Here is a 12,468-nt window from a genome sequence, read left to right as displayed (position 1 = left end):
CTCCACCTAAATGGACTACTGCTAGAGAATGAGCCTTTTTCAGACGTAACATATCCATACGGCAGATTCCTGAGGACACAAGGTGAACGGGGTGGGGTCGTGGCTGGCCAGGAGCCTGCCAGAGTCTGGTGGGCAGCTCGTTTCATCCATTCGAGCTGGGAGAATGAGGCAGTGCTTTGAATGAGGCTCAGAGCTCCTGTTGACCTCATTAATTCGGGCTTTATTCAAGTTGGATATTTGGATTATTGGATAGCAACCTAGGATTCAGCTATCCAGTCTTATGCTTCACCTAAATTTGGGCGTGGGGGGATTGGGGGAGTGGGGAAGAAAGAGAGGCAGGGAAGGATGTTTAAAAGAGTTAAGAAGCTAAACCGATTTCAAGCCCCCTTGCGGCATCCGCAAGTGTACACTTGCCCAAAGACAACTGCTATGCCAGGAGACAATTATTTTTATCTATTCCTGAGTGAGGGTCATCTTTAAGGAACGCGTGGTCGAGGAGTTTTTAAATCTATTTCGATAGGCCCCATCTACTATTTATATAACCATCATAATTGCTACGGGTTAAAAGAACACACTTCTTTTACAGTAGTCTGTAATTTGGGAGTTTCACCAGTATATCCCGTTTTCTTCTCGCCTGTGAGGCTTTACTACAACTATCATATTATCATTATGTCTACACCTAAACATCAAGGTGTTCTTTGAAAAACCTGTTCACAATGGCCGGCAGATTTCAAGGCATCGGGGCTGGGCTGGGGGTAACGGTGAACAACGTCCCGGGAATGATCTGAGACTCCAGGCGCTCCAGATCCGGCCTTGGGACTGCTGCTTCGGTCTACAGTTATAAGCAATCATTTGAATTTACTGCCATCACCTGGAACAATCGTTCTCAACCCTCTCAGATGCAAATCTCCTTCTGAAAGAAACAGTTTAATCCTGAACTGTAATTCATGGACAACATAACTGATCTACCACAGACTTCAGAAGCAACAACGACTACTATTAAGCCCTCACTGTAATACAGGGAGAGATAAAAGGTTAGTACTTGTGCATAAGAATGCCATGTTACGTGCACATCTCTACGAAAACCTTTAGGCAGGAAGGAGATCGCTGGAAGTTGCAATGAAGAATTCCGATGCTTGCACCAAAGCCTCCAGGTAGGCGAGAGGTGCGAGTGTGTGATTAAGTTGGTGATGCACACCAGGAGCAGCCCTGCCACTGATGACCAGCGATTTCAAAACCAGTGAACAAACCCCGAGGCAGTGCTCACGGAGAAAAGAAATGACCGCCTCCCACACCCAGAAATGATGCATTTTTTTCGTTGGTTGCTTCTGCTTCAGTGTGCGTGCTTTTAGGGGTAACCGCGAAGAAAAGGCGCTGCCTGGCCCAGCCGTCCAGAGAAAGCCTGGGCGCTTGGGCCTGGCGCCCCGCAGGCGACAACAGTCGACACAGGCAGTCAGCTTGGAGGCTCCGGACGACCGTTCCCCGCAGGCGGGGTGGGGTGGGATGGGCGGTGGGGCCGGGCGCGGCAAGCCGGGCAGCAGACCTACTACCAGGACTGGGAGGAGACGGAGGCGGGCAGTGGGGGTGAGGAGGAAGGGGGGGTAAGGGGTATATCACATCCACTTCCGGCCCAGGCTGCAGCCACGAGGCGCTGCGAGGTGGAGCCTCTGCGAGGTGGAGGCTCCTACACGTCTAGGCGGTCCCCCAAACTGTAAGTATTTTAGGTAGCGCTTTTGGGGGAGCGGGTTTCCTGGTGTCGTGTCCATTGCGAAGTAGGGCCGGTGCCTCCACTGTGGGATCGGGGCGTTTTACGTGACTGTACCTCGCTATTAAAGACAGGATAGTCGCCCCGCACTTCCATCAAGCGCACTTCCGTTTTCTCTTCTTTCAGGGCCCCTATTTCCTCCCACGATGCAGCGAGCTTTAGAGCAAGCTTTGGATCGTGCGGACTATGTCATTGAAAGCGCCCAACAGAGACCCCCTAAAAGGAAATACTCATCTAGTGGGAGACAAACTCTCTATGAAAAGCTGTATGACATATATGTTGAAGAATGTGGGAAAGAGCCCAAGGTTACGGAGGAATTAACGAGCAATGTGAACTTGTTAGAGAAGCTCGTTAAGAGAGAGTCGTTGCCATGTTTAGTGGTCAACCTGTACCCAGGAAGGGAGGGCTATTCGCTGATGCTCAAGGGAAAAAATGGATCTTGTTCGGAGCCCATTCGGTTGTCTTATGAAAAGGGGGAATTGCTGGAATACTTGGACGCGGAAGAATTACCTCCCGTTTTGGTGGATTTCCTGGAAAAAGCTCCAATTAACCTTTTTCACTGTGGGTGTGTCATAGCAGAAATACGGGACTATAGGCAGTGCAGTAATACGGAAGGCCCCCGTTACCAGAGCAGGCACATTCTCTTACGTCCAACGATGCAGACGTTAGCCTGCGACGTAGAGTCCATCGTAGAGTCCAGCGGTGACCAGACGTGGACCCAGGACGACAAACTTTTGCTCGAGAGCCAGCTGATCTTGGCCACAGCTGAACCACTGTGTCTCGACCCCTCTATATCAGTAGCCTGCGCCGAAAACAGGCTGCTCTTTAACAGGCAGAAGATGAACAGTCACCCGATGAGAAGGAACTTCAAGCGGTATTCTACAGCCTCCCTGAATCGCCGGCAGGAGATGCCTCCTCGTCCACTCCCTCCCGAGCTGAGTGCGTGGACCGCTTGCAAAAAAATCAGAGAACGTCAAGCGGGCCAGCAATATGACCTCAAAATCTCCAAAGGCAAATATGTAGATATGTGGAAACGGCGGCCCTGTGAGTTGGCGGTCCCTTCAGAAGTGGATGTGGAGAAATACGCTAAAGGGAAGAGGTCTGTCAAACGTGATGACTCACAGCCAGCAGCCCGGCCCGCCCTGAAGCTAAGAGATGGCTCTGCGCTTGGCCGTGAAGCTGGCGCTCAGTCCCAGGCAACAGAGCCGACCTTCGTGCAGCCGCTTAACGATCCACTTTTCTCTGCGCAAAGAAGGTCACGTAAAGAAGCCGGACGTGAGAGGCAGATGTCACCCTGCCACTTCTCCACAGACGACTATTTGAACAGTTACCTATGTGGGCCAAAGACTGACGCCGGGAGGGTCGTCGGTGGGTCCGAGGAATTGGCCCAGAAGAACAACACCAGAATTCCCGTCAAGACAAGCCCCAGCCCCAGCCCCAGCGCCTCAGCCACTGTGAGCCGACCTCCAGGGGAGGACACAGAACAGCCTCAGGCCGTGCCAGGTCAGCCCTCTGCACTGGGGAGGGGAGTCCAGCACGCACCTCCAGCCATCAGACTGCCCTCGAGCTCAGGAAAGAGTTCCTCGGGCAACAGTCTCCCGCCACAGCGGGCAAGCAGCCTTTGTGAATCTCCATTTCCTGCTCCTGCTTCTAGGCCACCAAGTCTCTCCCAGGAATCCTCCGTGGGAGCGAACCGAGTCAGCACGCTTCCCGCGGCCTCCCAGTCCGCTGCCAGCTCATCGCCAAGAACCCCGGCCACCCAGGTCAGGGCCAGCCCTGCTGGCCTCAGTGTCGTCAGGGTGGTGGGTCCTGTCGGTGGAGCCCAGACTGCGGTGAGAGGGTCCAACCCCGAGCAGGGCCCCGCCGCCGGGGCCTCGGCTCCTGCGGGAGTCAGGCCCAGCAGCCGGCCAGCAAACGCACGGCCCGCTGCCCCGCAGGCTCCTTCTCAAAGAGGTGTTCGGTTTTTTTTAAAAACCGCCTCAGGTCTCAGGCCCTTGACCCTAGTCCGGCTTCCACAGGGTTCGTTCATCCTGAACACCCAGCAGCCAGCCCAGCAGCCAGCCCAGCAGCCGCAGCAGTGGCTCTGCCAGTTGATGCCCGAGCAGGAAGTCGAGCAGCCGTCCGCTTCTCGACCTCAGGAGCCAGTGCCGCGGGGGTCCGGGGCACAAGGTTCAGCCAGTCAGAGGCCAGCCTTATCTGCCCGGCAAGCTGTTCTCATCAACCTCAGCGAAACGGGACGTTTTCTGCAGGCCGAGACCGCTGTGCTGTGTCAGCGTGGCTGTGCCCAGACAGGGCCCGGGCAAGGCCTTCCCCAGCAGAGGGTCCAGCCGTCCCCTGCCAGCCAGCAGCCGCTGCAGCCCCGGCAGGTACAGTTGAGGATCGTGCAGCACCGTCGGGCTGTGGCAAGAGCAGCAGCCCCCACAGCTCAGCCAGGTGGGGGCCAGCAGACGGCCAGCCAGTCAGAAGGCGACAAGAACGGAGGCCCGCCCAGCACTCCCGACCCCTGAGTCTTGCGCTGTGTTTTCTCTTTTTGAAACCGCAGGAGCTCTGACCCGAGTGATTTGCAGTCTTTACTTCAATTTTGGTTATTTTGAGGTGGCAGTTTTCCCACTGTTCGGTATGCAGGCTTCATACGGAAGCACAACCGCATGATTTTTACATAGAAACGGGAGTTGATTTCATCAACTGGGGTTGTTTTGCTCATGTCATTGCTTTGGTGGTGGTTGTTGACACAGTGATTGTCTTCCCCTAGAGGAACATGTTCGTTGTTGTATTTCTGATTTACCACAAAAACAATCTTAGTTGTTGCTTTTTTCTTTATCATTCTTAGAAAACGTCATCGCCTCTTTTTATAGTGTTTATATACAAAATACTAAATAGTGCCGTAGCTTTGCCAGGTCTGTGGAGATTGAAATTAAGCCTACCGGTCTATACGCCTCCCAGAACTTCCTTTGTGCCCATTGGTGTAAAGAAAGAATATTTGCCTATCTCTAACTTTTGGGCACGGTGCCTGAATTCCATTTCTCAGGGATGACTAGTGGCGATGAGGATAATTACATCTGTAAATTCCCTGATCATCCTGGATGATACAGATCTTGTTTTATGGTACCAAATGCCTTTCAAAAGGTGAATATGAAGAGCTTATCATTTACTGAACACCAGATAAACATCTCAGTGTTTCGCTGTGCTCCGTCGCCCCATGCTGTACTTCGACTGCTGTTCTTTGTATGCACTCTACTCTTTAATAATAAAAATAGTCAGTTTATTTTACTTTAACATGTTATTCCCCCTCCCCCCCAAAGGAGAACCTTTTCCTTTAAGTGTAGAGGAATTTGCCCCTTTTCTCAAATTTTTGCAAGCCTCATGTCATTTGGCCTGGCTCTAACGCTATTCTTACACGCTATTGTAATTTTTATCTTTTTTTTTTAATCAGCGGTTTGTTCTCCGACCTTCCAACATCTGTACTTGTTCTTTTAAGTTAAGTTAATGTTCTCTGCCTTCCCTGTGGTCTCGTGAGATTTGGCAGCATTTCCTCCTCACTGGACTATTTGAAAACTTACGAAAATGCTTTGTTTACTTTCCATCTCTCTAGAGTTATCTTGCCATTTAGTTTCTGTCACGTCTTCCACCCGGACTCCGAGACTGTGATAGCAGGAACTGAATCTCACATTTCTTTTCTTCCCCAAGAATCCTGCACAGCACATCTTACGCAACAATACTTAATACGTATTTGCCAGGTACGTGCGATACACTGAATCTATGTGGTTCTATAGAAGTGGTTCTCTGTGGCTTTTTCCAAGTGTCCAGCACGTGTAGTCATACAGCCCTACCAAGCAGGGTGGATCCAGGTGTACGGAGCTGAAGCTCACATCCTCGGGTGTCACCCAGTCTCAAATCCACAAAGGGCAACACTGAATCGAGAGTCATTTCTCCAGACTCGGTGACCTCTCTCCCAGAGTCCGGGACTGGCCCCGCCCAAAGAGAAGCTGCTAGGGGCGGAGGCACACTGGGGCCACGGCCTCCCGGGTTCGGGCACTTGCTGCACCCATCCAGGTCATCCTCTTCCTCATCCAGGTCCCTGACGTGGGCCTGCAGATGGCCTGGGGAACTGCTACTGCCGGGCGTTGGGGCGGGGGTGGGGGCGGTGACCCCAGAGTGATTTCTATTGTAATGTTCTAAAGTGCGTGAAATCCAGACGAGGCTCATTTTAAACTTCTGAAGGCATTTCTCTAAAACAATGGAACGGCGATACCAGTCATGTTGAAACTGTTATTTTAAAAAGAGGAATGGTTTGTAAAATTCTTCCATTAGTTAAGCAGCGCATCGCAGGAAGCGTACCATCTCAACTACTTAAAGTTACATGTCACACAACAGGTCTGTGGAATTGTTTTCATCTTGCAAGAGTGAAACTCGATCCCCAGTGAGCACCAACTGCCCATTTGCCTCTCCCCCAGCCCCTGGCCACCAGCCTTTTAGTTTCTGTTTCTGAGTCCGACTGCTTTAGATACTTGGCATGAGCGCAGTCATACAGTATTTGTCATTTTGTGACTGGCTTCTTCCACTCAGCGTGATGTCCTCGAGGTTCATCCGTGTTGTAGCATGCTAGCTTTTTAAAAACGGTTTCGCTCTCCATAAGAAATGCCGAAGCGACCTAGGAACTGTTAAAAACATCTTTCGGCAGAATGCTCTTGGGTAGTTTTTCATTTAGTTTCAAAGGTTTGTGCAGAGTATGCGAGATGCCATTTTTACAGTTTGTTTGGCAAAACAATGTTAGCGGTACCTAAATACGATGCTTGTCACACCTCTATTGAGGACATACATGGGAGACGTCCAAGCGTGCGGAATGGATTCGGGGCAGACCCGAGGGCCCAGCTGGTTGGCCCCGGCCCTCCTGTCACAGGCTCCCGTGCCCTCAGTGCCCCCGCAGAGCCCATGTCCTTCTCTCCAGGCTGCAGTCAGTCCGCAGGCCTTAAAAAGGCACTTCTGGGTCGTCCTGTTTTCTCTCTTTATAATATCGTTTACATTTTTTAGCACTCTGGCTCATTTGCAAAAAAGTAAATAGCTAAAGGCTTGAAAAGGAGTTGTGTTTGTTTGGCTTTCAGGAGTCCCAAAGTGGGATCCACCCCTCATGCTCCTCCTCCCACCCCTCCCACCCCCCCACCCCCCACCCCGCCCTGTTTTTTTCTTTTTTTCCCTTCCCTTCCCTGGCTAGGTGCTCCTGAGTTGTTCCTCGGTCCCTGCGCCCTCAGTCTTTTCTCCTGTCCTGTTTCAATGGGACTCAAAAGATCCCTGGACTTTTCTGATTTCTTTCTTCCCTTTCCTTTTATTGAGTTGTAATTTACATAAGGAACAACTGTTGTAAAGGGTGCAGTTCAGTGGCATCTACTAATTTACAGTGTTGTGCCAACACCACCTCTGTCTGCTTCCAAAACATTTTCACCACCCCAAAAGAAACCTGTGGGCATTAAGCATTCGGTTTCCATCCTCCCCTCCCCAGCCCCGGAAACCACCAGTGTGCTTTCTGTGTGGACAGACTTCCTCATTCTAGATATTTCCTGTCAATGGAATCCTACATCTGGAGCGGAATCATAGGGGCCCTTGGCGTCTGGCCTCTTTCCTGTGGCATGATGTTTTTGAGGTTCATCCGCATGAGGTCGTAACATGTATCAGTGCTAATTCCCCGTCATGGCTGAGTCATGGCCCATCGCTTGCATACACCACGTTTTGTTCACATGGTCTCCCTTGCTGTGCATTGAGGTTGCTTCTGCCTCTTGGCTGTTGTGAACGATGTCGCTATGAACGTTCGTGTACGGGTGTTTGTGTGCCTCTTACATGTTTTTTTGTCACAAGTTTGCAGCCTGTCTACATAAAGCCTGTTTTCCCGAGTGCACGTGCATGTTTCTCTGTTGCCCTAACCAAAAAAAAGGAAATTCGGTCAGGCAGTTCCAAAGAGAGGAGCGAAGAGACAGGAGACCCGTGATTCTTGCTGGAGGAGCCCAGCTGTCCCAATGCGCTCTCGATCCTGGAAAAGAAGCATTTTTGGTCGACTTCAAACACACAGCTCAGTTATGCCATCTGAGTGACGCTGAGCCCCTGCGGGCTCGACGTAACCCATCCTGGACCTCTTTGAGAACGGTGCCCGCGCTTTTCAGTGGGTCAGTGAGATGTCCGATCGCAGAGAAGCGTTTGCTCTCGGCCTCGGGACCTGAACGCAGAATCTCACCAGATTCGATGTACTTCCTCCCTCTTGCCCTCTACCTGGTTCTTTCATGTCCTGCGTGGAGACACCCGCTGAACTAGCGCTTGCGTAGTGTGGCACTCCCGTCACAGGCAAGCAAATAAAATCAGCTTTGTTTCAGACGACCTGTCTGTGGTCTTTGTTTATATCCTTCTAATAACCCCCATGGAGATGGGTGATACGCTGCAACTGCCACGCTAACGAAGGGGAAAGAATCTCACCCTTAGATTAAAATCCCGGAGAATATATTTATTCAAACCACTGTGTAGGGCGGACTTCCCATGTTCCCGGTAATGCGTTAGGCCCTAGGTGGGATGGGGAGGATACAGATAACCAAAGAAAGGTACAATACCTCCTGAGAATCTTAATTCAAAACTCGTGTCATCTTATACTTGAGAATTTAAGCTAGATTCCCACGATGATACAGCCTCAATAGTGTAATGGATGTTACACATATAAAGATGGGTACACGGTAGAGAATGGGAAATAGCAGAAGCCTCAGGATTTTAGCGGCGTATTACCTGCCACAAGTCAGAGGTCAGAACACAGACCGCGGAGACGAGGGAAAGAGGATTCCAGAGAGAAGAGTATTGCCCGGCCCACGAAGTCCAGGTTTGTGTATCTGCATAGAGAATTGGTACATATTTGTAAATGGTACATTTAAAAATTCTATTATTCCGTTCTAGATTTCCGTTAGACAATTCAGGGGAAAACACCCAATTCTCCCATGAAATTTCGCTTCTTTCTTAAAAGCAATAGAAACATGTCAGCTTCCTTTCTGGACAGACTGTCTCTAGGGTCCCATTTCCACGTTTCCCACCTTCCAACTGATAAGCAATAACGGCCTGTGTTTCTGTTGTGTGCTGCCTCCTGAAAGCACCATGACCCCCCCACCCCCCCCACCCCACCGCACCCCTTCCCACCCCCCTCCCCGCTGTTAGAGAAAAGCACTGGTAAGAGAGGACAACCTGACAGAGGCCCAGTGTTTCCGGGTTAAATATCTTTTCCATAAAATCTAATAAGGTAATCCTTCGTCTTGCAGACTTTGTGTTTTATCTGCAGGGACAATCTACTTAGCTGCTTTAAACGTTTTGAAAAACACCTGGGCTATAAAATACAGGATCCCCCTCGACCCCGCCCCCGCCCCGTTCTCACTACGTGCTAAGCCCTGTCCTGTTTCACATGTTTTTAACTCACTCGGTCGTTGCCAGGACCAATAAGGAAAGTACAATCGTGAATGAGGGAACAAGGCATCCCGAGCTTCAGTAATTTGCTCAGAGTCACTCAGCTATTAGGTGTCCAAGCCTAGATTTGGACCCGAGCCCCCCCGGGGTCAGAGACCCTTTACCACACTGTCCTCTGCACTGCCTCTCGGAGGGCAAGACGTAGATCCGCCCCCGGAGGGCCCCCCATAGGGCGGGAGAGACCCCCAAGGTTCATGGTCGAAATGACGGATTAGGGTCTGTCACTTAGCCGTATGTTACCCTCTGAGGGGAGCTAATAACCGACACCTCTGCCGTTTTGAAAGGGATATTCAGGAGTCAGACCGCTGGCGTCAGTGTGTTCTCTTTATTCGTGTTGTGCATACATCGGAGGGGGGATTCAGAGCTGGGCCAAGCAGGCTTCTTAATGGCGCACCCTGTCATTAGCGAGGTCCCCCCCGCTCGCTCCCAGGCGGCGCTGCAGCGCCCTCCGCGCGGGGCTGGCGGTCCCGCTGGGGAGAACGGAGCGGGCAGAGCAAGGCCACGCTCAGCCCTCGCGCAGAGCTGCTTACGCCCTGGCGACCGGCCTCCGTGGCGTTTGGTGAAACCCATGGATCCTTTCTCAGAAGAATCTTCTCAGGTGCATAAAGCAGAATCGATGGCTTTACAAAGGAAGCCAATTACACTAAACTACTACCCTCCAAGTCGAACTAAATCAAGTTATGATAAGTAATACACGTGCTTTTTCGTTAGTGCATTAAATAATAAGATTTGCTGGCGGGATTAACACCTGCTATAATTTCAAAGTACCGATGAGCAGAAACGTTTCGAGATATCCGCGAGCAGGGACATAAGGCACGAAACCCCCTGTGATTTCCAGTCAGTAGAAGTTCGTAGACATGGTTACCACCACGCTGCTCTTCACCTAGAAGAGTAAACTCAGGAAACATTGCATTTCAGTGAGACATCAGAGCAAATACAGCTGTAAGGGTTTTTTCTCCCTCCTGAAGTGCACGGTTCTCCTCGGAGCGTCCGCGGAGGAGGCGGCACAGGCCCGGGCGGCAGGTGGCAGGCGACACCTCCGAGGAGCATGCGCCACGCCAGGCGGCCCCGAGCAGCGCATGCTCGCAGGCCGGGTCACGTGTGGCGGGCCTCTCCGCCCGCCCCCGGCGCGCTGGGCCCACAAGGGCAGAACGTGGGGACATGGTGCACAGCCTGCGCCACGCGTCCCCACGACATACGTCACCAGCACCGCTCCTGTGGCGTCACGGCATCCGAGTGTCATAGCACCTTCCATCTTGGTTACGCGACAGCGACAAGCCTGTGTGTCGACACTCGTCTACAGCAGACTTCGGACGGTGCAGCCGTTGCCATGCTGCCCTCGCTGCGAGTGGCCGTCGTGTGCTGGAGCAACCAGAACCGGAGCATGGAGGCTCACAACTTCCTGGGCAAAAGGGGGTTCCGGGTCAGGTCCTTCGGGACAGGATCTCACGTGAAGCTCCCAGGACCATCCCCTGACAGGCCCAACGTTTACGACTACCACACCACCTACGAGCAGATGTACAACGATCTCGTTAGCAAGGACAAGGATTTCTACAGGCGGAAGGGCATTTTGCACATGTTGGCCAGAAACAAGCGAATCAAGCCTCGGCCCGAAAGGTTCCAGGACTGCAACGACCCCTTCGACCTAATCCTCACCTGTGACGAGAGAGTGTACGACTACGTCGTGGAAGATCTGAACGCCAGAGAGCAGGAGACCTTCCAGCTGGTGCACGTGATCAACGTGGACATCCCGGACAACGAGGAAGAGGCCACGCTGGGGGCGTTCGTCATCTGTAAACTGTGCCAGTGCTTGCAGAAGTCGCTGGACTTGGACGATGAGATCAGTGAGCTGCTGCAGGAGTTTGAGGAGAAGAGCGGCAGGACCTTCCTGCACACGGTCTGCTTCTACTGACTGGCCCGGAGCCTAGCCTGCCGCCCCTCCCGAAGCCGGCTGTTCGAGCTTCCTTTCGTTGATCCGTCATCGTTGCTGATGTTTCTTCTGGAAAACGTTGTGACAGAACTTCGCCCGTGGACAGTAACAGAACCGGAATCAACTGCATGTTTGAAACGAGAACACACTCACAAATAAATCCGATGTTAACACCAGTCAGGTTCCGTTTTCATTTCTCTTGTACTTAGAAGTGGGCTATTGATTACGAAGTTTCTCCTCTACTCGGCTGGAACGTACCGATACCTGAGGACAGCGACGGGGTTAATTTATTGATTCGTTTGTTGGTTGGTTTCTTTTTGAAAAAAGGTGTCCATGGACCTCGGGTTAAGAATACCTGCTCTAATGGAAGCCCCGCCCCCTGGAAAGTAGGTAATACGCATCATCTCCATCAGTATATGTTACATGAGCGAGACCACAGGTGACGAGCAGGTTTATTTAAATGGTACATAAGCGGCCAGATTATCGAATGCTTATCGCAACAGCTTGGAAAGAAGTGGCTTACGAGGCACGCATTATTCATTCAGTCCTTCCAACGAGCCTATCGGTGGTGAGCGTTTTTAACTTCATTTTCAAGAGAGGGAACGTAGAGGTTAATGGAACTCGTCAAAGGTCGCACACGTCTAGCTCATGGAGAGGCCAGGATTTGAATCTAGGTAGTCTGGCTCCAGAACCCGTGGTCTCGGCCACTAAACTAAAGCTGCTCGAAGAGTTTAGAGGGCTGGTCTAGGAAAAACTAGGGCCCGGTCTAACTGCTGTTTATAAACTTATTTTCATTAAAAAAATTCATACACAAACGATCCAATCAAAAAATGGGCAGAGGGCCTGAACAGATACTTCTCCCTAGAGGATGATCGAATGGCCAACAAATATACGAAAAGGTGCTCAACGTCGCTAGCTATCGGGGAAATGCGAATCAAAACCACAGCGAGATACCATCTCACACCTGTCAGAATAGCTATAATCAACAGGACAAGAAATAACGAATGCTGGAGACGATGCGGAGGAAAAGGAACCCTCATACGCTGCTGGTGGGACTGCCAGTTGGTCCAGCCACTATGGAAAACGGAATGGAGGTTCCTCAAAACACTAAGAATCGATCTACCATATGACCCAGCAGTCCCTCTACTGGGTATTTACCCCAAAGCCTTGAAAACTCATATTCGAAAAGATATGTGCACGCCAGTGTTCATAGCAGCATCATTCACGGCGGCCAGGACATGGAAGCTACCAAAGTGTCCTACGATAGATGATCGGCTGAAGAAGCGGTGGT

At 51.4% G+C, this 12,468-nt stretch overlaps 2 protein-coding genes across 3 annotated transcripts; both read left to right on the top strand.

Moving 5' to 3' along the window:
- Nucleotides 1–1,911: 1,911 nt before the first annotated feature.
- On the top strand, nucleotides 1,912–5,575 carry LOC120616843 (transcription factor SPT20 homolog). 2 transcript variants are annotated; one of them, XM_039880408.1, is made up of 2 exons: nucleotides 1,912–4,198; nucleotides 5,358–5,575. In XM_039880408.1, the coding sequence occupies exons 1-2, from the start codon at nucleotides 1,912–1,914 to the stop codon at nucleotides 5,411–5,413; spliced, it is 2,343 nt and encodes a 780-aa protein (XP_039736342.1). In that variant the 3' UTR covers nucleotides 5,414–5,575. The 2 variants fall into 2 exon arrangements, with proteins under 2 accessions (XP_039736342.1, XP_039736341.1); XM_039880407.1 differs by lacking the exon at nucleotides 5,358–5,575 and having other exon boundaries at nucleotides 1,912–4,326.
- A 5,002-nt stretch (nucleotides 5,576–10,577) lies between these two features.
- LOC120616844 (RNA polymerase II subunit A C-terminal domain phosphatase SSU72-like) lies at nucleotides 10,578–11,159 on the top strand. Its single transcript, XM_039880409.1, has one exon. It carries the CDS (start codon nucleotides 10,578–10,580, stop codon nucleotides 11,157–11,159), a length of 582 nt encoding a protein of 193 aa, XP_039736343.1.
- Nucleotides 11,160–12,468: the final 1,309 nt, after the last annotated feature.

The sequence above is a fragment of the Pteropus medius genome, unplaced genomic scaffold (assembly GCF_902729225.1).
Source record: "Pteropus medius unplaced genomic scaffold, Ma_sr-lr_union100, whole genome shotgun sequence".
NCBI lineage: Eukaryota > Metazoa > Chordata > Mammalia > Chiroptera > Pteropodidae > Pteropus > Pteropus medius.
Note: the sequence above shows the minus strand (reverse complement) of the source record. Positions and strands in the feature narration are given on the sequence as shown.

Coding starts and splice junctions, on each gene's coding strand:
- LOC120616843 (XM_039880407.1), top strand. CDS start 1,912: ATGCAGCGAGCTTTAGAGCAAGCTTTGGATCGTGCGGACTATGTCATT.
- LOC120616844 (XM_039880409.1), top strand. CDS start 10,578: ATGCTGCCCTCGCTGCGAGTGGCCGTCGTGTGCTGGAGCAACCAGAAC.